The sequence below is a fragment of the Peromyscus eremicus genome, chromosome 12 (assembly GCF_949786415.1).
Source record: "Peromyscus eremicus chromosome 12, PerEre_H2_v1, whole genome shotgun sequence".
In the NCBI taxonomy this organism is placed as follows: Eukaryota; Metazoa; Chordata; class Mammalia; order Rodentia; family Cricetidae; genus Peromyscus; species Peromyscus eremicus.
The window spans coordinates 59,344,598-59,371,143 of NC_081428.1; the positions used below are offsets into that span (position 1 = coordinate 59,344,598).

The 26,546-nt window shown below is 49.3% G+C and overlaps 1 protein-coding gene across 2 annotated transcripts in view; it reads right to left on the reverse strand.

Moving 5' to 3' along the window:
• Mylk (myosin light chain kinase) overlaps window positions 1-26,546 on the reverse strand; it is a 181,620-nt gene that overhangs the window by 76,521 nt on the left and 78,553 nt on the right. For both annotated transcript variants that reach the window (XM_059277280.1, XM_059277279.1), the window contains exons 11-16: window positions 19,082-19,219; window positions 15,162-15,359; window positions 14,291-14,540; window positions 9,302-9,373; window positions 7,753-8,831; window positions 376-492 (exon numbers count right to left, since the gene is read on the reverse strand). In XM_059277280.1, the coding sequence (XP_059133263.1) occupies window positions 376-492; window positions 7,753-8,831; window positions 9,302-9,373; window positions 14,291-14,540; window positions 15,162-15,359; window positions 19,082-19,219 (1,854 nt within the window). The remainder of the gene's footprint in view (window positions 1-375; window positions 493-7,752; window positions 8,832-9,301; window positions 9,374-14,290; window positions 14,541-15,161; window positions 15,360-19,081; window positions 19,220-26,546) is intronic.

Here is a 26,546-nt window from a genome sequence, read left to right on the forward strand (position 1 = left end):
CTTTCTCCTGCTGGTGCCCTTGTGCCCGGCTTCCTTGCCCAGGAGGTTCTGGGTGTGGAGGTTGGAGGTCAGGACTGGGAAGGGAGGGGAAGGTGTACAACCCTTCTTCCTGGCCAGAGGATACAGGAAGAGGCTATGTGGGCAATCAAGTAATCAAAGTGAGGCTGTCACTTCCCTTCTCTCTCTCTCTCTCTCTCTCTCTCTCTCTCTCTCTCTCTCTCTCTCTCTCTCTCTCAAGCTAGCTTGAGTCTCACTAAATGAATGCTGAAGTAAGGCTGGGGACAATCAATTTGGAAGGTGGGGGTGCATTCAGAAGTAGAAGGGGCTGAGAGCCGGGCCCTGCGTGGTCGCGCTGCTAGGCTAAGCATGACTTACCCTCCACAGTGACTTGGCAGGAGCACTCCGCCTGGCCCACGCTGTTCTTGGCTACACACTTGTACAAGCCCCTGTCCTCAGGCAGTGCCTTCTCGATGGAGATGGAGAAGAGTGAGCCTGGGGACGGGGAGAGAGAACAGGAAAGGCTGTAAAGGACCAGGTAAGGGTGCAGTCCCTGCCCTGGTATCTGGAGCACAGGAGCAGAGGCCAGCTGAGAATTTGGCTTTCTCCTCTCTGAATCTTCAAACTCTGTTGATAACCCACTCCAAAAGAGGCTAACTCCGAATCAACTCCTCCAGGATCCTCCCCCACTGGAGGGCCCTTTTAGGAAGCTGCAGAAAGAGAAAGAAGTAGCCTTAGTCAGTGGAAAGAAGGGGGAGGGAGCAGATGGGCATGGCCTGCCCCTTACACAGAGCATAAGGAGCCAGGTACAGTCTTCTGGGGACAGTGGACAGGAAGGAGTCACCTAGCAGTGATGCTGGAGGATACTGCTTGGTAAAAGGAGTTTTTTTTTTTTTAAAAAAAAAAACATGTGTTTGGCCAGGCAGTGGTGGCATAGGCCTGGAATCCCAGCACTTGGGAGGCAGAGGCAGGCGAATCTCTGAGTTCGAGGTCAGCCTGGTCTACAGAGTGAGTTCTAGGACATTCAAGGCTGTTACACAGAGAAACCTCGTCTCGAAAAACCCCAGAACAGATAAACAAACAACCCCCCCCAAAAAAAGTGTGTATGGAGGTCTGAAGACAGCTTTCAGGAGGTTCTCTCCTTCCAACATGTGGGTGCCTGGGGTTAAACTTAGGTCATCAGGCTTGGTGGCAGGCACATGTTCCCACTGAAACATCTCATCAGCCCAAGATAAAGGGGGTTTTGAGTGAACAGGAGAGTAGGAGAGGGTGGGAACCCTTGTCCAACACAGACACGGGCCTTTGGGATGATCTCCTGTGAGAAGGTAGTGGCTCTGGTGTGTGACTGTGGCAAAAGGCTTTTCAGGAAGAGTTATGGCTGAAGAACAGGCCAACGAGGGGTACTAGGCCAGAGACTCCTGAGGCAGCCTTCTTACAGGGCTGGACCGTCTGGCCCCTCAGGAGGGGTGAGGATGGCCTCTTTCCTTACAGCCCGCATGGGTTACCCTTGCATAAGAAACACCTCCGGCGGCCCATAGGTGGACAGGGGGAAGCAGGCTGAGCACGTACAGGAGCTCAGGGATCCAGTCCTTCCCCATCCAGTTCTCTCATCCCCAGACCGATCAGGTCTCTTAGATCATCCTTGGGTGGGTGAGTGGGGGATCATCCCAGCCTGGCCAGCCAGGGGTGCAATCATTTGCTAGGTCCTACCTGGAGACACGTAAACAAGCCTACAGCATGGCATCCTGCTCAAGCTACGCATGTCAGTGAGACAGCCATCCCAAGGGAAGGGCAGAGCAGAGCCATGTCCGTCCTGCTGCCTGTAAGCTACCCATTCCCCACATCCCCCAGGCCACTGGCCCTGGGGGGACAGCTGTGTGCATCCCAGGCATGTGGGAGGGCAGCTGTGTGCATCCCAGGCATGTGGGAGGGCAGCTGTGTGCATCCCAGGCATGTGGGAGGGCAGCTGTGTGCATCCCAGGTATGTGGGAGGGCAGCTGTGTGCATCCCAGGTATGTGGGAGGGCAGCTGTGTGCATCCCAGGTGTAAGGGAGGGCAGCTGTGTGCATCCCAGGTATGTGGGAGGGCAGCTGTGTGCATCCCAGGTATATGGGAGGGCAGCTGTACACATCCCAAGTATATTGGAGTGGAGGACAAGATCAATGGGCACTGTCCCCAGGGGGAACTTTTGAACTCAAAAGTGGAACCAATCACTACCTCCCCTCCTGCTCCATTACATGGTTAGACAAAGCTGAAGGCAGGAAACGGAGAGAACAAGGATAGCATGAACTGGGCCCAGAGCACCGTACCCAGGCTGGAGAGTTGAAAAGACCACACTGTTTCGTGGGGTAGCGCAGCTGATCTGTGTCTCCCCCTCCCCTGGCTCCAGCTCTTGAACAGGTCTTACTCTGTCTTTCCATGGGGAGGGCAATGGGCCACCATATATATCTTCCCAACCGCAGCAGAAAGGATTTAAGTCTGGCATGGGAGTAACAATTGGGAGGCACAGGGACAGGGGAGTGAGGGCAGCTATTCCCTTCATCTGGGTGGGGAGGAAGATGGTAGGAGGACCCCTGGCCTGAAGACAAGGCTCAGAAAAAACCCACCCACCTCTGAAGTTCCCTAGTCTGGGAGGACATACTCCATTCCCCCATCCCCAAGTTATATCCTGTTTCATAACCCGTTTTTTGTTGTTGTTGTTGTTGTTGTTTGTTTGTGTGTTTGTTTGTTCCACATTTTGGTCCCACATTTGGCTGCGTGTGGCCTGAAACTTAAATGACAGATACAGTAGGAGTAGTCTGATGGGCAGTGGCCTATTTGAACAAGAGCCCACCTTTCTTCCCAGCCTTCCAAGGTCCCAGCAGAGCTTAGCCATGGCCACATGCATCCGTGGGCTGGAAGAAGACTGGGCAGGCTGGAGGCTGGCCACCCCAGATGAAGAATCTGGTATTTCCTGTGGGACGGCTCCATTCTTGACCTCTAGAAGAAAACTGTTTCCCAGCATTTTTTTTTTTTTTTTTTTTTTTTGGAAGCCTCAGCCTGTCAGCCTGGTAGGGAGTATTGAGAAGGAGTGAGGGGGGGATGGGAAGCTGAAATCCACTGAGTGGTTCAGCAGGAGCTCCGCCAAGAGACCCTCCTGGATGGGGGGAGTCACTCTTCGGTGACTGAAGATACCCCCCCAGCTCTTTCCTGAGTGGGTGGGGAGAGGGGATAGAAGGGGCTAGGATTGGGGTCAGGGGGTTGCCTGAAGCCCTGGAGGCTCCTGGTTATTCCGAAAGCCTCCCTGACTGGCCCTACCAGTAGGCACTGACAAACACTGTCACTCACCTGGGGTCCCTTCCTTGGACACAGTGTCCTCTGGGCCACCTCTAAGGCCCTAGCTCTAGCTGCACCTCTCCTGGGCTTCCCCAGGCATCTGACACACAAAGCCTATCTCAAGGCCATTGCTGAATCACACTCCTGTCTCCCATGCTAGCCCTGAGGGAAGTAACCATGTCTGGAATGCAAGGGCAATAAGAAGTAGTTGAGATTATCTGGATGACAGAGGGTATTTCCATAGCAGGTGATCTGGAATGATCTATGCAAGGTCACAAACACATCATCAATAATATATATTAATATGTATGGCTGAAAAAGATCAGACAGTTTCTAGATAGAAAGAAATAGATAACTTCAACAATAATTGCTTGTATGGATTCTACATACAAGCAAAGGTGCTGTATATAATTAATGCCTTGTATGTAGTAGGTGCTATATGATTTGTAGGATGAATTTATACAAGATTGAAAAAGCCTTCATAAGATTCCACCCTGAAGGCAATTAAAAATGAATCATCTCTTGATAATAGCAACAAAAACAAAGCGTCATTACTAGACTGGGAGAAATGTTTTGCTAGGGGAAGCCCAGCCTGGAGGCAGGAAGAAAACATGGAGATAAAGGCCCTTTTATTGCTACCTCAACCCTGCCTAGACTCCAGGGTCATCCCTATAGCCAAGATAGGTCTGGAACAGGAGGCCTGCCTGTCCCTGGAGGGCAGGTCCAGCTGATGGTCCCTGAACCCAGACATCCCACAGCTCTGGGTACCAGAAGAGGAAGACCCCCTCCACTTGATTGATCCTCCAAGAATTGACTAAATGATCAAATCCCACCAATGGCCAGCACACCTCTTCTCGGGATTTCCCCAGCACTAAGTGGGGCGGACGTAATCCTGTCCTGCCAGCTCTGGGGCTCAGCAGAGAAGCCTCCCCACACACAGGCATTCCCTAGCAGTGGCAGCTCTGAAATCCACGTACTGATTGTGTATAGGATGATGTGGGTGTCTCTTGACCAAAGTGACAGGAGTCTGAGAAGGTATCCTCGAGGAAGTGAGTCTTGATGGGAGGATTGACAGTGTAATCAGAGGCAGAGGTGCGGAGGTGCTGGGGGACAGGAAGGCAGGACTTACCCTTTCTCCCTCCTCATCACCTCAAATCACCCCTGTGGCCCAAGAGCACTCAGACTGCTCCACCTCCCTCTTCTTTCCCCAGCTCCAGCCATCACCCTGCCCTTCAAGCCAGGCCACAGGTTTTTATAGCAGAGGTCTGTACTTCTTGCCCTGGATTCTTTCCCTTTGTGGCTGTGCTCACCTTGGCAGTATGGACCTCGCCACCATCCTCCCTGATGTCTTCAGCAGTCTCCATACTTGCCACTGGCCTGGAGTCAGTCACAGCCCCTAAAAACCAACTTTCTGTGTAGCATTCCTCACTCCCACATCTCACCTGCGTGGCTCTCTGTTGCTTTTAGACATGTTCTCTGACAGGATGTGGACTGAAGTCAGGGCCAAGTAAGCCACTCTGGCCAATCCAGATAGGCCCATTTACAAGCAGCCAGCCTTTAGTGCCCCAATCCCCGGTACAGGGACCACCAACCGCTGGCTTCCCTGATGCCCAAGTCTGGCCTGCTTTCTGGGCTCTGAGGGAGGCCAGGGGCTTTCCCACCAGCCATTCCTTTCCTTAGTATGTAACAACTCCCTTCTGTGGGATCTACTCTGTGGTGCTTTGTTCCAACAGTTTGATGATAGTGAGCCTATGTCCTCTCTGCCAGATCTCCTAGGAGCAGATTCCTGGCCACCTTGCTGCCTTCCTGGACCAGATAGGTGGCTGACAACTGATAAGCCCTAAGATGCACTTCCCCCGACAAAACCCCTCTTAAAGACTTGGTGAGTGCAGGCTTAGGAAGTGGGGCTGTTATCTGGAGGACAAGCACTCTTCCCTTTACTGTGGCAAGAGAGGCTCACGTCAAGGTCTGCTCCCTCCATCACAGAGAAAAGACCAGACACCTGGAAAGCCTAGGAGGGTACCACCTGTCTCCCGATATTTTTTGTCTAGTCATAAAAATCTCAACTATGTGAAATTACAATCCCAGCTCTGTGACTTAAGAGCTGTGAAACCTTGGGCAATTTACTTAACCTCTCTAAAGATCCCTAGTAGTGTGAATGAAGTGAACAGGAAGTGTAAGACGTCTCGATGGCCTCCTATGTGGCGTTGAACTGATGTAAACAAGATATTCTTACTTTGAAATGTTGGGAATATACTCTGAAGTCTGGGTGGGAGCTCTTTCTACAGTCTCCCCACCGACTCCCCCCCATCCCTTTTCTCAGGCTGGCCTGGCCAGCATTTCCTCTGTTGTCACTGAGGATTTCAGTCCTTCCCTTTGGGAGGAGAAGATGTTGCTTACATCTCTGCTCTAAAGTTTACTCCAAGCCTCCCAGGCCTAAGAGAAGTAAGTCAGTGGCCCGTGGCTCAGGAGCACTCTTTTCCGATCAGGTCTGCCTTACACTGCTCAGTTAAACAGACGGTCTGTAAGTGGCCAGTGGTGGCTCTGGCTTTGGGAACTGCCACTTTCACCACTGTTTGAACCTCAGTGTCCCTGAGGTGGATGTACTCGTGGACAGTACTGGGCAGGATTCCATCACTTACATGTCCCAGGCTGGTGGCTGTCCTCCATCCTGCCCAGAGAGGTCCCTGGACACGGTGACCTGGGAAACACCCCTGGTCAAGCTTTTCCAGTTTATGTGAGGGGGGGGGAGGCCCTTGGGGACAACGGGGAGGATGGCGGAGTCCACTGTCTCGCTCTTCTCACCCTACCACAGTGGCCCTAAGACCTCCAGTGTGTGGACATCATAGACACGGAACTAGCAGACATGGGGACAGATATCTTCTGGAGAATTCTGACCAGCTGGGGACATCCATGTGAAAAAGTTACTGTGTCAGCACATTAGCAGAAGGCCACACCATCTCTCTGCTGAAAGAAATTCCAGATTGCCTCTTGGTCCTTCAACATTTAGACTCTGTATATTGTGGCCCTCTGGGTTAGCTGGCTGAACTGTGGAGTAAGGGACAAGGACACTGCTATCTGCAAATACCTTCTTCCAGGTTTCTGGAGGTGGACAGCTGTGGGATGAGGGGAGAGGGGGTGGAGAGGGAGTGACCAGAGCACAGCTGGAGGCAGAGGAGGGGAAGAATGGGCTGACCTGTCAGTGCACTGGCATTTGCTAAGACCTGTCCGCTCAGCCTCTGCAAAGACCGTCCTCTGCACCTCAAGGGCTCACGCCACATCCTGGGAACTTCTTCATGACCCACTAGGGTCAGCTCTAGCTCAGGCAGGACCCCATCCCTCCCCTATCCACCTCAGTGGGCTGTGAGATGTTATCTGACTTAGGAGTCCCTGGCAGGACTTGGGATGGATAACAATGCCTTAAAACACACTGAGGGCTGGTAAGGGACTCAGCTGCAGGTACAAGTGTTTGCTGCCCAACCTGACCACCTGAGTTTGATTCCAGGGGACACACACGGTGGAGGGAGAGAACCAACTTATACAAGTTGTGTTCTGACCCGCACACATGTACCACGGCAGTGTGGCCACATTCATAATCAATCAAGTCACCCCCTTCTTGCCCCCCCCCACATATACACAGAGATATACAATAAATAAATGAATGTAAAAGAACAGTAAACCATGCCAAGGGGCTGGTGATAAATCTCCTCTCACCCCCATTTTCTCTGGTGTAAACTGGCCCATCTGAGAACTCCAAAGCCCAAAAGGCCATAGGTGGCAGGACTTTCACCATCCCCCAACCAAGAATGTGAAACACCAGCAAACAAAAGTCTCATCCAAATTAGGAAGCAAGGAGCGGCTCTGTCCCGCGTGAGTGTGGCCATCGGGCTGTGCCGAGTGTCTGGCTTGCCCACGGGCCCCTTCAGACCCACAATGTTCTCAAGACTGAACTGTTGCTGACGCCAGTCCCTAGTTCCATACCAGCATGCCAACTCACTGTTTCCTAAACTCAAATAACACTTCTTAATTAGTAATGGGCTCAGGGCCCCCCAGCTGACCTCAGCTCCAGGTCCTCCCGTTCCCAGTCTGCAAGCATAGCTCTCTTCACGGGGGTGGGGGGGAATGTTGGACAACTCGGTCCTGGGTCTGCTCACAGGGGTCCTGGGTGGGGTGCCAGGAGAAGGTTCTGCCGGACAGACCCCAAGGCACAGCATGTACCCCACAGATCAGAAAGCCAACTCTCACCCACAGTGGAGTCATGTATACAGCCAAGGCCCCTCAGTTGGGAGCCCATCCTATAAGCGAGGTAGGAATAGGGTTGGCTATTCCACCTCAGGCTATGGCTACAAGTGACCACCAGGAAGACTGCAGCTTCATGCTTTGACAGTGACCCAGGTAGGTACAGGCGCCCCAGCTTCCCTACCCTCACCCCCCGTTTACCTTCTTGGGAGAGGATGATGAATTTTGTGGTCTTGAGTGTCTTTCCATTCAGTGTCCAGGTGACAGCAGCCGGGGGATCCGAGGTCACCTGGCACTGGAGTAGCAGCTTCTCACCCTCGGCCACATGGACGTCTCGTAGCTTTTCCTTGAAGACTGGGGCCGAGCCTTGGCTCTCGGGCCTCTTTTCATTGCCTGTGGCTCCGGCATGCCCTTTCTTACAGTTCACATCATTCTTAACCTCCTTGGGTTCTTCTTTCCCAGCTGGTTTCAGGGTCTCAGCGGGCTTGGCATTGGCCACGGGCTTGGGGGTCTCAGCAGGCTGTGCATTGCCTATGGGTTTCAGGGACCCTGCAGGCTGTGCGTTGGCTATGGGTTTCAGAGTCTCAGTGGGTTTGGCATTGGCTGCAGGCTTCAGGTTCTCAGCAGGCTTGGCATTGCCTATGGGTTTCAGGTTCTCAGCAGGCTTGGCATTGCCTGTGGGTTTCAGGGCCCCAACTGGCTGTGTACTGCCTACAGGTGTGGGGCTTTCCCCAGCATTGTTACTGCCGTTCTCTGCGGGCGATTTCTTCTTGCCACCTAACACCGAGCGAAAGTCTGGGGTGGCAGCTTTTGGAGGTGGTGCCTTCTCCGGAATGGGGGTCTTAGGGGTCCCCTTCTTGGCTAGGACAGAGCGGAAGTCAACCTGCTGGGGGCTATGCACTTTCCTCTCCTCCTCGGACACGGTCTTTGGCTTCACTTGCCGCTGGAGGTTGGCGCGGAAATCCATCTGCTCAACTGGGATCTCCTTCAGGTCTTCTTCAGACAGGGTCTTGGTGCTCACCTTCTTTCCCAGGAGGTCGCGGAAATCCAACTGCCCCACCTCCTGCTGGCGGATGGCCTCTTCGGTGTGCAGCCTGGTCTCCGCCCGTCTCTTCAGCAGGCCCCTCACGTCCTCGTCCTCCTCGTCTCCGTCCTCCTCCTCTGGCCAACCCTGCCCTCTTGCTGGCCAGCCAGGCCTCAGGGTCCCATCACGGTCACCATCACCATGAGCACCAACTCCTCCACTACAGAGGCCCTCACAGCCGGCAGGCTCCCGCCCCCTGCAACAACCAGTGAGGGGGAAAAAGGGAAAGTAACGGGAGGAAAAAGGGGTTGGGTAAGGCAGAGACGTCAGGGGAGAGCAAATCCCTGAGGGCGGCGGGAGGGTAGAGAGGAGGAGGGGGAAGGGGACGTGGGGGCCGGCCAGGCTGTGTTTATAGAAGGGAACATTGGTGAGAGGCGCTCACTTGCCTAGTTGGTTTAGTATATCGGTAATGACTTCAGTAGCCTTATAAGGGTGTGTGCAAAAAAAAAAAAAAAAAAAAAAGAAAGAAAGAAAGAAAAGAAAAGAAAAGAAACACACATCACCCCCTCCTTTGCCTCCTCTGCCCTCCCTCCTTCATCCCCTTCCAATCTTTCCCTTTGGCTCTGGTAGTCTCAGTAGGAGGACACAAACAATCCCAGGCTTCGGGGCCAGGAGGAGGGTGGCGGGGTGCAGGGGCCTGACCAGGCGACTGCTGGGGGCACTCACCGTGGTGGGGCTCTGGCCGGACTGTTGTGCAGCATCAGGGACACCTGGCAACTACACTCGCCAACCCGGTTCCTGGTGGAGTCAAGAGCAGTACAGTAAGGACTGTGAGACTCCCTGGGCAAAGGACCTATTCAGCCCAGGGCTGGACGGAGTACAAGGCAAGTGTAGACTTGGTCACGGGCTGGAGGACCATCGGGGAAGGAGGAGGCCTAGGGCTTAGCTGTGGCATCTATCCCGGACTTAGATTTAGGGTAGAGCTCTGACCCTGTGGTCAACCTTGATTTTTATAGTTCTGGATTATAAAGAAGAGGAGGGATAAAAACTATCTAGGACAGCAGCAGCATGCACAAGTGGGAATCCTTTCTAAACACTATCAATTGATCACTTAGTCTAAGAATAAAGGCTGCTGGCAGCTGTGATGAAGCCGCTGGTCTATACAGACGGGCCCAGCTCAGATGCCCCGTGATCTGATTCCATACTCCCTCAAAGCGGTGACAGTCACTTCCCCAACGGCTGAATTCTCCTTGAAAACAGTCCCAGCCTTCCCCCATCAACTGGAACATTCTGTGTTGTTCTGTGTTAAAAACCTAACAAGCGTGTCTCCCGACATGGGTGGCCTTTCTTTCCCTCCTTCAGGTGGGGAGGGCTCCGGATTCTTTACAATCACAGAACTTTTCGGCCTCCAGGGGTGCATGGCTGGCTGAGTCCCCCTCTTCTTAGGCAGGGGCTCAGTGGCTAACAGGGAGGATTCAAAGCAGATGAGCCCTCTGGCCTACGAGGGCGCCCTCTGCTGGCATTTCAAAAGGATGTTCAGGGAAGGGACCAGTCTGGGAATTAAATGGGTAGGTTCTACCATTCCAAGGACTGTGTTTATCCGGGACTGTCTGGCCCTCGCGACTGCCACATGCTTTGTCTTGTTCTCTACAACATGCCAGCTAAGTTTGGCAAGTGTAGGAAAGCACAGGAGGCTGTGGGGATTATGCAAGGCAGTGCTGAGACTCTCAGGTCCCACTTAGTCCCCTTAGTAACATTGCCTTAGTAGCACGCTAGCTCCGAGGGACCCTTTTAGGTTCCATGACAGACATAGCAGCTGCCAGCTCTGGGACCTCTTCCTTTCATTTCATTTATGGCTCCAACAGGTTAGAGACAGCACTGTTCTTTTAAGACAAACGGAGTGTGTGAAGGTTAAATAGTGTGCCTACACTCACAGAGTTAACTAGCAGGGACACGGGCTGGATCTACCTCCTTGTGGCCTGCAGGCAGGTCCCACGGTGTTGTTCATCAGAACCAGTTGGCTCTGGGATCTTCGTGTGTTTCTTGGAGTGTCTGTATACACGTGTGCCTTCACCATAGGAGTGGATACACACGTAAGTGTACGGGTCCACCTGGTAGGCACCTGCACCTTGAATCTGGGAATACGTGCTTATCCCTCCTGCTGCCACTGTGATACGCCTACCTCATTTTGTCTGGCACTTCCTCTTCGGAAGACACTAGCAACCGACAGTGTGCTTCTGCTCTCAGGGTCTGCGGATTTGCTCCTCATTCTCGGGCAGGGACCCATGCAAAACTAAGGCAGACCTACATGCTCTCTTCCAGCCTCTCCCACCTGTTGGGGCCTCCTCCTTTGCCCCACTCCTTGCCTTTGCGTCACCCCAGGCTCTGCCGGCATAGATCCCTTTCTGTGTCTTCGGCTCTCCCATTCTTCTCTCCTCCCCTGTCAGCTCCTGTCTGTCCCCTCTTCCAGGCCCAGGTTCTCTGAAGCTACCGATTCAAGGAACCTGCAGAATCCAGGCTATACCTCTGCTTAATAAGCAACTCATTAGCGCCAGGCTGTAAGCATGATCCCTGGTGCCCTGATCCTGCCCGGTCACTGGGCAGTGGTAGGCCATTCTTTCCTTACTTCACACTGTTCCATGCCTGATACTGGCATGGAACACAGCAAGATGCCCAGTGGGTGTTCACTTGGTAGCTCTTTTCCACATATCCTCACTGAGTTTCCTCTTGTCATAAGGCATAGGAATCAGGAGCAAATACTGACCAGATGGCCCCACTTTACCCTAGCCACCCACTAGGAGGCTGAGAACCAGAGAGTTGAGCTGCTTGCTGAGCTGGAGCAAGGCTTAGCTTTACCTCCCCATGGAAGGAATCAAGTAAGGGCTGGAGTCATCATCATGACCCGTCCCCATGGTGGGGACTACAGACAAAGATCAAGTCCTCAGGGTCTCTACCTACCCACAGACCTCACCCTGAGGTCTCCAGACAGCTGGGGCGGCAAAGCACTGGTACATCATGTCTGGGCTACTGGGGTAACTATCCCGAAAGCCTAAAATGCAAACCTCTACTGATCCTTGAAAGCAAGTCATGGGTTCTTCTGGAGCCTACAAAGCTCAGTTAGACTCCTGACGGGGCTCATCTACCAGTGTCCTAACCAGCAGGAACATCATCTCGAGACAGCTTAAATATCACTCACACGCTATTAGAAACTTGGGTGGAGACTGAGGCTTTGCCCTGGTGTTGCCACACAGGACACAGCAGTCCCTCTGCATGCTACACCTACCATTAATATGGAGACCTTTCGCTCCCCTCTCCTGGGCCCTGTATAAGAAGCTCTTGCTCTAGTTGGAAGCCTTGCATCGGGTCCGACCCCAAACCACCCCCGCATAGGATGATTTTATATACAAAGGTAAAGAACGGATTTCCTGGTCTGTGTTCTCAGCTGGTTTGGAGTTGACTTGTTGCTAGGCTCTCCTCTTGATCAGAGCTTGCGAAAGGAAGGGAAAGTTAAAGCATACCCACATCCACTGCTCCATATAAGCAGAAACAGACTGGCCCCCCTGGTTTCCTCCAAGCCACCCAGACTTCCTCCTCGAAAGGCCCTCCGCCATGGGTTAGTTCTGACTTCTGTCAGGACAAAGAAAGTGAGAAGGAACAAGGTCCCTGGAAGGCCTGGCAAGAGCTCCTCAAGAGAACTTTCCACTGACTTACTCCATTTTTGCTGGGGACAGAGCCAGCACTATGGCAATGGCCTCCCGGAGGAATGAGGAATCCAGACTTTGGGAGGAAAAGGGCAAGGGATGCATGGCTGAATCGGTCAGCGTGAATTCCCGGTTCCCCTAATTCCCAGTGCATGAAAGACACTCCCAGTGATAGGCTGCCAGGATGGAAGAACATCTGATCGAAGTCAGAAGACAAGGGCTCGAACTTCGGCTCAGCTCATGGCCATGATCAAGTCGGTGACCTGAGACCTCAGTGTCCCTCATTATCAGATGAGAAGGCTAGTTAATTTCCGCATTCCCTTCCGCTGGGATAGGCTCCATTTTATGACTGTCCCCAGCTGGTCCCAGACAGTCTGCCTCTTGCCCTTCCAGTGTAACCCCCTCTAAGGGTCTGGCAAACTTCTTATAGCCCTTTGCTTTGTGCCCTCTACCCTCCTTCTTTCTTGGCTCATTTAAAAGCTAAGTCCTTTTTCACTGGCCAAGACCCAGTCTTTCTTTTTGATTCAAAATCTCACAAAAAGCCAGGAGGTGGAGGTAACAGAATCAGGAGTTCAAGGTTATCCATATTGAGTTTGAGGCCACCTGGCAATATGAAATAGTATCTCATAAAACCAAACCAACCGAACAAAATCTAACAAAAAAAACTTCATCTCTTATAGGATATCTACCTTGATTAATACACGTATCATCTCAAAGTACTGTTCCTTCACCAGAAAGTATTGTCACATCAAGTCAGCTTCTGCCCTAGTACTGGCCTAGTGAGCAAGGCTCCTATCACAGAGGCAGATCTGTCCCCTAGTAAAATGAATTCAAACATAAGGCAAAGTCAGTTGACATAGTCTAGGCGCAGGGCTGATGGTAACAGGACAACAGATAATTTTAAGAAGGTCCTGTGTTTAGTTCAGATCCACAGAGCTCGGCCCATATGGGCATAACTCCTAAACAGACCCAAAGATTTCTGAGAAATAATAGCTTTCTTTTTTAAAAATGCACTTCAAGGTATCTGGGGTGGTCTATTATGTAGCAACGGCCAGCTGATGTAAGTAGAAAGCACATGCTCATAATTACTGTAGGCATTATGCCATCACAGCAAACGCCATGGCATGTGGCTTATAGAGCAGATCCTGATGAACATGATGGGCTCAGTGTGGGGACTTGGTAAAGTTCAGGAAGGAAGTTACAAAGTAGTCAGGCACCCATTAAGGCTAGGTAAAGACTAGATAAACAGTCACGACGGAGCCCCTGTGACTGAGTACTAGTGGTTGTAAAGAGGAGGCAGAGGAAGACCGTGACATGCACGCACGCTCTCTGCCTCTTGCCACGTGAACCCCTGAACCACCCTTTGCCAGCAGGAAGGCCATCACCAGATAAAGCTACCACCCTTGGACCTACAGAGACCTTTGTTTATAAAGCTATCAAGCTTCAGGCATTTCATTATAGTAACAGAAAATGAACTAACACATCAGTCCACAGAAACTGTGAGATAATAAATATTTGCTGTATAAGTTTGGAGTAATTTGTTACACAGCAACAGATATCTAATACTAATATATCCTCTTTAACCTTTATGTTCCTGTATCTCCACCTTTAATCTAGACCTTCTTTCACAGCCCCTTCTCTCTTGAGAGAGGGTCTAACTTCATAGTTCAGACTGGCCTCAAGTCCACCATGACCCTCCTGACTCAGCCTCCCAAATGCTGAGATTAAGATGTGAGTCACCAGGCCTACTTCCCATTTCTACAGCTTTCATATTCTTCATACACCGCATAATGTGCCAAGTCAATATGTGGTGTGGGAGGCTCCTGAGGAACTGAGCTCAGAGGGAAGGAGGACTCTCCATGAGGACCTGCTCTATTCAACTATAAGAACCAAGAGCATGCTAACCGCACTGGGCCTGGATCCGCTGCTGTTTCCTCGGGCTTCCCTGTCCCAGCCCGGGAGTCAGGAGTCTGAGGAAGGGGATGAGGGAGGCTGGCAGAACACGCAGACTCACTTGAGCATGATCTCATACTGGCCGGCATGCCAGGGCTGCACGTCCTTTAGGACCAAGGTGAACACGTCCTCATTCTGGAGCAGCTCAAAGTGACCAGTGTCCTTGGAGAGGGCTTTGCCATCTCGGAGCCAGTGCACAGTGGGGAAGGGGTCTCCGGCTATGGCACAGGAGATGAGGACGCTCTGGCCCAGGGAGGCTGTCACCGATCGAGGCTTGCTGATGAACCAGGGCTGGGTGCCATCATGAGGTTCTGGAAGTAGGCAATGGGGGAAAAAATGGAGATGGAGGCCCTTCAGCACAGAGCTTGGCATCCACTCCATTCTCTGTGATGGCAGAGGGTCGGAAGACAACAGGATACTAAAGAATAAGTGGTCCAGAAGTTATTGGACTGGGTATGCAGAGACAGCACATACTCATTGAAAAATCTGCCTTGGTCATGTTATCACGATAATATTAGTATCAATTTATATAAGCCAAAGTGAAGGCAGCGAGCCCTGGCAGTATGGAGTCCTAGGCTGGGATATTCCTATGCTCATGCTCTGCATCCAATGAGACTGCTGAGAACTGTTGCTCACTGCATGTGTTTAACTCACCTTTCTCTTAAAAAGGATAGGAGAAAGGACTCATACATGTGTAATTCACATCCCAAACCATCACTACCAAATTGTCCATCCAGTTTAGCAATACCCCGGGGAGAGCTGGGACTTCAGAAAGCTGGGAAGGAAGCCCCACTCTGCAAGAGTTGGAGAGGGAGACAGTGATCTGTCTCTGAGGCTGCAATGGGACCAGAGCAATCTCCCATGTTTCCTTCACCTCTAAATGGCTTTTGCAGAAGCTGTACCCCCGCTCCCCCAAAGCAGCTCAGGCTCACCTTGCACAGTGAGCATGGCCTGGGTGCGGACTTCCCCTGCACTGTTCCAGGCCTCACAGGTGTATGTGCCCGTGTCCTCCGGGAACACCTCCTGGATACACAGGCTGTGCCGGCCACCTTTCTGTTCAAAGTGGAAGTCCTCTGACTCCTGGATCTCATGTCCATTGTGAAGCCATATCACTTCTGGATGTGGGTTCCCTGAACAGAGAGTAGCAGCAGAAGATTGTGAGAGAGGGACTTCCTTAGCCAGGAAGCATCTGTGCACTTAACATGCTACTGCTGGGCTAAACATGCTACCGGAGTCTTTGCCTCAGTCTCCTCACATGTTCTGCCTTGTAGGATTGTTAAGAGAAATACCTGGGTCAATCTAACCTTTCCTAGCTGCCCAGAGAATGGCATGCTGCACAAAGAGAATACCTGACCCTGAAGGTGTTCTCTGCCATGCCCTGCCTCACATGGCGATTCCACATGCCGACAGACAATGGTGACGCCATGGCAGCCCTTGCAGACTATCACCAGGAAGAACTCTGTAAGCACCACACAAATGTGGTCTCAGGACCCCAGCTTGCAGAGGGTTTCTAAACATGGTTGGCAGTGGGTAGGAGTGCTGGCCCATGCTTCTGGAATGTGTTGGGGGTACAGATCAATGACCACGTGAGAGCTTCCTTAGATATGAAAGCTGACCATGAGGCTCTGCTTCCATAGGAGTGATGTCCCTGGGGAGGCCTAAGAGAGAGCAGATGGTCATTTGTCTGCAGGGGCAAGACACATGTCTGGAGGCCAGTTGCAGAATGCCTCTTATCTCTTGCAGTTGGACATCAATGAGACAGCCAATTGGCATGACAAATGTGGAAAAGAGACCTAGCCTCTGTCTGGGACTGTCCTGGAAAAGCTTTCATCCTCCAGGAAGTGGGGATCATCATCTCTTCAAGAACAAGTCCTCAGGTCCTCTCGCAGTTCATATTTATTACTTTTGTAGGTCTAGAGGAACTAGGAAGATTTTAGGAAGATGGGTCCTTCTAGTTTTCAGAGGCACTGATAGGAACCAAGAACCACAGATGTATCCAAAGGTACTTACTCTGCCATGAGTGTGGAGCTGGGACTTTGTGAGCAATGCTGTGGGATAATCCTTCTGTATGCTGTGAATATGTATTACTCCCATTGGCTAATAATAAAGCCAATTGGTCTATAGCAAGGCAGGATAAAGTGAGGCGGGACAATCAAACCGAGGACTGGGATGAAGAGGGCAGAGTCAAGAGAAATGAGAACAGCTACTCAAGAAGCAAGATGCCAGAGGACTGGTGAAGCCATGGAACACATGGCAATACATAGATTAATAGAAATAAGTTAATTTAAAAGTAAGAGCTAGTTAATAATAAGCCTGAGTTATTGGCCAACCATTTTGTAATTAACATAAGCTTCTGAGTGTTTATTTGGGACCGGGCAGTAGGGACAAAAAATTCTGTTTACATATGGCACTCCAATGTTGTAGGTGTACATTCATATAAAGTATAAAAATGCTTTTTTTTTTTTAAAAAAAAGAGAGGGGTGTTATAGACACACAGAAATGGAGCGAAGAACAGCTTCCTAGGTTGAGTTTCTCATGCAGGCCATGGTATAGAGATGCATCCCTTGGCTGAGGCATGCAGGCTTGAGCAGCAGCATGGTGGATTCCCTCAGTCTCTCCCAGCCATGCACTGCATGGCAGACTTAGGGTTTTTGCTACTACAGACGAAAAGGTTCATTAAGAACAGGTTCAGACAAAAAGGCCTCTGAACACAGTGTTTGAAAAATGTGCGTAGGCTTGGGAGAGAAGAGAAAGGGTAAAAACAGTCATAGATTGAAAAATAATAAAGTCCTTAAAAAGGGAATAGGGTAATAAAAAACCTGATAAGCCTCATAAAGATGAAAATACACAGAGTCTGGATTCTGTATTTTATTGCGTTGTCTTTGGATTTTTTTGACTGTTAATGGGTGACTGATAACTACTAAGAGACATTTGATTGTGAAAGCTACTAAATTAAACCAACCTATATATTTAAAAAATATCCAAAATTTAAGTCAAAATGTATGTCATTTTTGGGGAGAGATTGTGTTTTTGTTTCTGCAGGAAATGAGAGGCTATGGATTCATTTTGGATTAAGGAAAAACAGGTTTGATCAAGGAAGACCCCTGAAATCCTAACTACAGACATGGGAAAATAAACCTAAAGTAACTACAAGACACATGATGTATATTTTACCTGCTCAAACACATAACAAAAAATCATCTTTGGCTGACTTGTGTACGACACACAGATTATATTTGTATTAATATATGTATGTTACCTTTAAAAGTTACATATTTTCAGGACAAGGGGACCAGACACCAATAAAAATGGCCCAGGTGATCTAGCATCCAAAACAGCTGAGATGATACAGCCTCAGGAAATACCCCAGCCAAGACTTAATAATTATCCTGATATTCTCAGGGTCCCTCAAAGATTACCAATACCCACCAATCAGCAGGAAGTAGTCTAGAAAACTACACCTACATTCCCAAAATATTGGTTATAAGTGTTTGTTTTCATTTAAGGGGGGTTGGTTACAAATTGTTATTGGTCATAATCAATCTCTTTCTAAAAAAAGAAAGGGGGATATGATATAGAAATACTGGAGGAAAAATGATAGATTATTGAATCAACTTTAATGCAAAAAACAACTGTTAATATCAAAATATTTTACATGGGTATGGATTTTGGTTTATTGATAGAAATTTAAAGTTAATTTTGTTATATGTATATTTCTACTCTTGTTTAAGGACAGGCTCCAAAGCTACACAGAGAAACCCTGTCTCGAAAAACAAAAACAAAAAAAGTAATGTATCATTTAAAAAAATACAGATGAATAGTTATCTATAATAGTCAAACTTATAATCATGTTAATTAGGTTTTCTAGGTATACAAAGATAAATTTCAGGTAGATAAGTAATCTTCAAATACTTCAAAGACTTAGAGAATATGGCATTTAAAATGTTTTAATAACTTGAGACTTTTCAAGACCGTGAGACATGTCTGCTCCTAGCAGCACAAATATATTCCAGAGAAGATGATGGGCATCAAAGAAACTCCATATGGAGTTTGTTTTCTTTATGGCAAAAGATAGTCATATGGGCAAAGAAACTGCCCTTGCCTCAATTGCTGACAGTTACTGTACAAACTGATCATCTGCTTTCTACCTTAGAATATGACTCTAGCAACTCAGATAGCCTCTAAGACTTGAGACCTCACACAAGTTCATTTTGCACCATTTAAAAACTCTCTAGAAAATCTTTAGGGTCTTTTAAGTATAAGCTTATATAATCTACAATTGGATAATTTGACTTCCTCTTTTCCTGCTTGCAACCTTTTTATTTCTTTCTCTTGCCTTATTACTCTGGCTAAGGTTTCAACCACTACATTGATTAAGAGCAGAAAGACTCAAAAGTAGAAGGGGGGACTATTTGGAAAAAAGAAGGGGGCTGGTGGGAGAAAAGGAAGGGCAATTAGTAAATATGGTTAAAGTACATGATGCTTTTGAATAAAATAGAATTATGAAACTCATCATTTTCTACAATGAATATATACCAATTAAAAAAATAGCTGGAATTCTTTAAAACAAAACAAAAAGGTATAAACCATAAAACAAAAGTGGAAAACAAAAACCCCGAACTTTCCATTGGAACTGGCCACATTAATCTTAGTCATCTTCTTCCTCTGGACCATATAACCCTCAACCTAGAAAATGCTACCCAGATAACAGAAGAGAGAAGCCAAGAGACTCCATTTCCTTGAACCCCTTGCTGATGATTCCATGATGATTTTCTGGGCAGCTAAGAGCAATACCCCACTGCCACACGATCGCCCTCTTACACACCCCAGGAAGAGGGCTGTATGGACAGACCTGACACCTGGACTGTCATAGTGACCTGGCTTCCATCCATGACCTTGAGATCAGAGAGGCCTTGCAGGAAGATGGGCGCCATGGGCTTGCTGGGAGCTCGCGGCAGAAGGCATTCCCTCTCTCCTTCACTTTTCTTTTCTGTGTGGTGGAAACAAGATGGGAGAGAAAGATTTCTTTCACACACTCAACAAATGCACTAGAGGACACAGCTGTGCGGAAGCTCAGGTCTCATGCACGCTGGGAGGCTCTGGAGATCGCCGGGACGAGGTATGTCCCATGTCACTGCTTGATGGGACAGTGCTCTTGCCTGACAGCAGAGACTAAACAATGAGGTTCCATGGAGTCCTGTGCAAACAAGCTCTGCTTCCTCGGGAGCACCTCCGGGAGGAAGCTCAGCCTTGGCATCTTCATGAAGATTTCCCCCCTTAAATTCTCTTCACTCTCTTGAATTAAGTGATTCACTCACATGGCACAGAATTCAAAAGATGCCGAAGGGTCTACGTAAAGTCTCCCTTCCAAGCTCCCTGGCACGGTCTCCCCAGAAGTAAACAATGCTTGGTTTCTTCTTACTCTTGCGAGACATGTTATATGTGTACAACACACACAGTAAACAGAACAATTCTACTCCTTCTCCTTTCTTCTGCTCCCCATCCCCTCCTTTTTATTATTTTTTATTCAAATTTTTTTCATTATACCAACCACTGTTCCCCCTCCCTCTCCTTCTCCAGTCCCCCCCACACCTTCCCCCATCCCACCCTCCCCCATTCACTCTTCATAGGGGGTAAGACCTCCCTTGGGTAGTCAACATAGGCTGGCATACCAAGTTGGGGCAGGACTAAGCCCCTTCCCCCTGCATCAAGACTGAGTAAGGCATCCCACCATAGGGAATGGGCTCTAACTCAAATCCGGAATCTCATACATAAATACATACTATCCTATCAACCTCTACTTCCAAACCCGTTTCCTTCCCTTTTTGAAAAGTAAACTAAAGCTGGGTAGGGCAACACACACCTCTAATCCCTACACTCAGGAGCCTGAGGCAGGAGAGTAGTGGGTTTGAGGCCAGCTTGGGTAAGACCATGTCTCAACTAAACAAAGGAAAACTACAGGGTGGGATGTGACTCAGTGATTGAGAGTAACCTCGCCTGGGTAAGGCTCTGGATTTATTCTCCTCTCTCTCTCTCTCTCTCTCTCTCTCTCTCTCTCTGTCTCTCTCTGTCTGTCTCTCTCTCTGTCTCTCTCTGTCTCTCTCTCTCTGTCTCTGTCTCTCTCTCTCTCTCTTTCTCTCTCTCTCTCTCTCTCTCTCTCTCTCTCTCTCTCACACACACACACACACACACACACACACACAGATCACACTAGAGCGCCAGAAAGCGTATCAGTGGGTGCCTGCAGCAGGGGGTGGGAGATGGATTAGAAAAGAGCACTAAGGAATGCTTAAGAGAAACAGAAATGGTCACTTTTCAGTTCGGGGTAAATGTCTCCTCATGGATATAAACTCATTAAGTTCAACTCCTAAAATACATGCAGCTTACTGTACTTTCATAATACTTCAGCGAAATCTGGGAGAGGGATGAAGGGAATGTGCTGGCTAAGGGCAAAGACCAGCACAGCTCTTTGGGCGCAGGCCTAGCCCACCCCCTACTTGGCTCTCTGAGGAGACAGACTGACAGAAGGCCTTTTCCTTAAGCTTGCAGTCCTCCCCCAAGCTGGCTTCAGCCGGTCCCCAGGAGGTAAGGCACCGTCTGCTTCCAACGCAGGAGGAGCCCCTTGCTGCCCAGTGTCTATCCTCTCCTATAGCTCCCCACCCCCACGCCCCACCCGGGTACTGGAGAGCGTAAGATCAGCAGCACAGGTCTATGGTTTGAACTTAACACAACTCAGGTGAACAGCATCATATCATTCTTTTTTGTTTGTTTGTAGTGTTGGGTATCAAACTCAGGGCCTGAGACAGGCAAGGGTTCTACATGGTTCTTGAGAGTCAAGATGAAATTGCATTTTCAATATGGAGGCATTGGAAAGGGGCCCCCTGAGAGGTGATTAGGTTGTGGAGACACCACCTTATGAAAGGATTAGAGACTTTCTCAAGAGATCGATGATGTTCTTTGGATACTGGATTAGTTCTCTAAGGAGGGATTTGGGTCTCATGGAACTGGATTGGTCATTGTAAGAGCGGGGTATTCTACAGTGAGACCTGCATTGCTCTGTCTTCAGCACACATTATTACACGCACCCACTTTTACTGCTTCCTAGCTATGACAGGACGGAGCAAGCAGCTTTCCTGAAGACCTGTGAAAAGAGCTGTGCCGTGCTCTCTGACCTCCAGAAGTAGGAACTAAGAGAAACCTCTTTACTTTACAAAGTATCCATCTTTGGGTAATTTGTTACAACAGGAACCACACTAACATACTGGAATATCTCTAACTTAAAAGTTGCAAGGGAGGACTCTGGTATTTTGGGTCTCCAACATCATAGGGAAACAAATTCCAAACCTTCTTTCAAACTCTGGAACTCGGGGGATAGTTTCCAGGGTGTTCTCTCTACCAGGTTAAGGCCTAATTCAAACAAACCATGTTATTTTTTTTTACCTGCGGCCACAGAAAGCAAAGCTCTCCCAGCCCAGGCTCTGGGATAGTGGAAGGATGAGGCTCAGAGGGTTGAATAAAGGTCAGAATAAAGCTTCCTCAGAGCCTGTGTAACAGTGGGATAAGATGCAGGCACACAGGAGCAGCTAAGACAGATAAACTCCATCCCACCTCTGGTCACCAGGTAGGGTTCTTGATCCCCTGTCCCCATCTCAAGAATTCCCTTTTGATGGAGTGCAGCTGCTGGAGGGGTCTTGGCAGGAGGCTGTGGGGGTGGACTTAGGGAGCCTGTATTGGAAACGCACAAATCTACCTCATGTCCCTGCCTGGGCTGCCGTGGTCAGGAAAGCTGGCTGCCTCCGGAGGGTTGAGGAATTTCCTGTCTTGCACACATTGAGAGAGCTTGAGGACAAAATGTTTTCCCCTCTCCAGAGGACTCCCTGTTCCTGCATCTCTGCCTATCAGCCCAAACCATGGAGCTCCGTACAGATGGACTGGAATTCCTTCTGGGTGCTGCAGGAACATCCAAATTCCAGCTTGCTCGTCTTCCAGCTGGTGGCTGTCTGCTCTTCCAGGCCATTCTCTTTTAGTTCTCCCTATTGTCTGTTCCCTCACCTGGGGCCCCAATAAAGCCACAGTACCCTGTGGATCTTGGTTGCTGGAGTCTAAGGACCTGTCTGTAACCCCCAAACTGCCCCAGTTGCTGAGACGGGCATGAGGGATGGTGGACAGGGAGCTTGCAGGATCTGAGGCCCGAGTGTCTGTCCCCCGTAGCTGGACAAGAGACCATGATCAAAAAAACTTGGGAAGGAAAAGGTTTATTTCAGCTTGTAACTCAGGTCATACTCCATCACCAGGGAACGTCAGGACTGAAACACAAAGCAGGAACTGAAACAGAGGCCATGGAGGAACACTGCTTACTGGTTTGTTCCTTATGGCTGGCTTGGTCTGCTTTCTGTTTTTGTTTTTGTTTTTTGAGACAGGGTTTCTCTGTGTAGCTTTGGAGCCTTTCCTGGAACTCACTCTGTAGACCAGGCAGGCCTCGAACTCACAGAGATCCGCCTGGCTCTGCCTCCTGAGTGCTGAGATTAAAGGCATGCACTACCACTGCCAGACTTTTAAGTCTGCTTTCTCATTCCATCCAGGATCACTAGCTAGGGAGTAGGACCACTAGCCTAGGGGGTAGCACCACCCACAGTGGGCTGGGCCCTCTAGACATCAACTGTCTATAGGCTGGTCTTATGGAGGCATTTTTCCCAGTTGAGGTTCCCTACTCTTAGATGACTCTAGCTTGTGGCAACTTAAGAAAACAACAACTAGCCAGCACATGACAGAAACCTAGACTTTGGACTACTTATCTTGACCATAAGTAGGTCTCTGCCTCTACCTGAAGCCCCGCATCTTCATCTGTCTCTAGGGGTTGTGTCATCTCAGGGCTTTGTGGGGCATTTACCCACCAACCCCACAGCTCCCCAGAGTTTTCTTGAGTGTGAGCAGCAGGAAATATTAGATAGAAGGATTTATTGTGGAGAATATCACGGAGATAAACAGATAGAAAATAAAGGATAGCCTCGAGAGGGCCTGGAACCTTTTCCAACGGCCCCCCGACTGTCTCTGCCCCAGGGTTTTTATAGAGACGCCAAGGGGTGGAGCAAAAGACCTCCTCCCACAGCACAGCTAACTGCAGACCATCTCAGACACCTGCACTCAGGCCCGTGGTCCTAATCATCCTCTATGAGGACCTGCTGGGTAAAGCCTCGAGGAACCTGAGAATGGGCTCCCACAGGGCTTCAGGGGGTTTTGTAGACAGAATGTGAAAATAATATGTACATCCACAGATGCTCGACTTACAAGGATTTCCTGTAAACTTACTATAAGCTAAGAAAGTAGCATATGGCGAATATGCATTTGGCGAACCCACCCTACGGAGTATCCCAGCTCAGCAGCACAGCTCACTGTAGAAGGTTGGCTGTTTGATCCTGGGGCCACAAAGCTGACTGGGTCTTTCTGCTCCTTGCCGTAGCTCACATTGCGATCTCAGGAAACACTCAAATTCAAAGTTTAAAATCTGAAGTGAATTTCTATCAAAGGTGTGTGGCTTTCACACCATCATAAAGTTGAAAATCCCAAGTTGAACCATCCTACATCAGGATTGTCCACATTCATTATCAATGGCATCCTAAGAAGCAGGGGATCTTGAGCCCTCCCTCATGATGGCTGACTCATTCACTTTATTTATTTATTTATTTATTTATTTGTTTATTTATTTATTTATTCATTCATTCATTCATTCATTTATTTGTGGCCCAAGTTCTGTGATGTCATGCTTGGAGATACCATTAAGACGGATCTCAAAGTAAATTAATAGAACTTTGCTGCATCTCCCCAGGTGAGGAATGAGAGGAACCACAGCTCATGCTTTAGATCCAGGGCAGCCACGGCCCCTGGTCCTGCTCTTTCTTCCCATTAGTCCTACAGTGGCAATGGAAGGAAGAACAGAATGATGGGAACCAATCTGTTCTCAAGCCCTCAAAGGCTGGAGTTCCTGTTTGTTTCGACTCCTCCCAGCAGGTGCAGGGGAAATCACGTGGGATATGGTGATCCTGAATTCAGGCCAGTGAACAGCAGTCAATACGCCCAAGTTCTTCATGGGGTGAGAAAATGGACCAACCTTCCCATAAACATATGCCGAAGAAGACAGAGAGGGCCTTGGGTTCCCAGGCAGTGGCTTCTTTCAGAAACCCAAAGAAAAGGAGCCTGAACTAGCTCCTTGAACCCGAGTCCCAAACCACTACCTGTTGTGGAATATTAGTTTAAAATATGTTACATTCATTTATGCTGTAGAATATTTGTTTAATGATGCAAAGATGTGTTGCATTCTTTTATGTTGCATTTGTTGAACTCTGTGAAGCTGTGTTACTTTGCCTGTCTAAAACACCTGATTGGTCTAATACAGAGCTGAACAGCCAATAGCTAGGCAGGAGAGAGAGGCTAGGCTGGCAGGCAGAGAGAATAAATAAAAGAGGAAGAAGAGAAAAGGGGGAGGAATGAGAAAAGGAAAAGGAGAGGAAGACATCAGGGCCCAGCCACCCAGTCACCCAGCCAGCCATGGAGAAAGAAAGAAATATAGAATAAAGGTAAAAAGCCCAGACACAAAATGTAGTTAAAGAGAAACGGGATAATTTAAGTTAGAAAAGCTGGCTGAAAAACAAGTAAGCTAAGGCCAGGCATTCATAAGTAAGAAGACTCCATATATTTATTTGGGAGCTGGGTGGCGGGTCCCCAAAGAGTAAAAAGAGAAAGAAAAATAACCAACGACCACTACCCATCATACTTAGAGTCAGCCCAAGATATGTTAAGGCAACAAGCCAACCAGGGTCATGGAGCCAGAGCAGGTTGACCAGGACAGAGGGCCCATGCCTCCTGGGGACAAGGCAGGGCACACCATCGGCGCCTCTCCAAAGGGAACCAACATTCCCCAGAGCTGACCACAGTGAGCTGTGACAGTGCCACCAACAGTGCCACTGGACAGGCACATTGCAGCTCATTCACACAGTAGATTCTTGACAACAGAGAGAAAGCAGAGCAGAAACAAGTCAGGCAAAAGGGGGCACCGTGCATATGTGTGGTTAGCTATTATCAACAATGGAAATACAATACTGATGTGTATAGTCTACTGTATACGTGATTCCGCGGTAGGACTTTCAGACAATTCAAGGAAACTCTACGTAAAAATGGCCGTGGGGCTGGGGATGCAGGCCGGTTGGTAAGAGTGCATGACTTAAGCTGACTTCAATCCCCAGAACCACCTAAAGCGGGACATAGCAGTGCATGCCCATGCCTCCTAGCAGCCTAGAGAGGGAGGCAGAAGAGATTCAAATTCATCCTCCTCGGCTACATAGTGAGTTCAAGGGCCTGTCTCAAAAGACCCCACAACAACATCTAACACCAGTCAGTTTAAAAACAAATGCTCTGCTTTTCTGAATCCTACGGACTGTTTTGATTCAACAGGGTCCACCAGACGACAGCAAACAAGTATCCCAACCAGGACTCAACAGCAGCCATGGAGATAAAGCTGGAAGAGGCCTTGACAAGGTTCTTGGTGGGCACACTCCCACTCAACAGAGGAAGGTGGCTTGCTGACTCTCCAGGGCTGCAGTGGCCAACAGACCTGAGAATGCAACTGACTGGGTCAGGCTTCTTGCTTTCTCTCTGTGGATCTAAGAACAGAGGCAGGCCGCCCAAATAATACCACACAAATACCCCCGAGGGCTGCCTGTTAGCCCAGAGATCCACTACGCTGGGAATGTCTTGCTTTGAGGTCACAACAGGAAGCCAGCCTCAGGGGTGAGAGAACCCCAGCCTTCCTCATCTGGGAGGCAGGCACTGGCCTCCCACAGTCCACAGACTCCGAGGGAGGAATCCCTGGGACCAGGGATAGATGCCTGTATCCAGCTCCAGTGGGGCTAGACTAAATATACCTCTGGCTTTTCCCACAGCGATGCTTCCTGCTCCCACTGAGAGCAAGCTCGGAGAGGTTGTCCTTCTAGAGTCCAGGAGAGCCAGAGCCACAACTCACTAGTCTCAGACTAACCATCCAAGGTGAATTCATCTGTTCCTCCGGTTCTCGGTTCCTGCGTCCAACACTGAACTGACAGCCACTGCTCCACTGAGAGAAGGTAAGTGCTCAGCCTGTCCTTCAGTGGAAAGAAAAACATGACCACGGAAGAGCTGCTGATACAGCAGCTCACAGACATGGGAAAATGATGCTGTACAGATGAAAGTTGTCAATAGGACTTCAGAGAAGGAAATCGGAGGAAGGAAGGAATAGAGAGAAAGAATGGGAAGGAAAGGTGGAAGACAGAGACGAGCAAATCTTT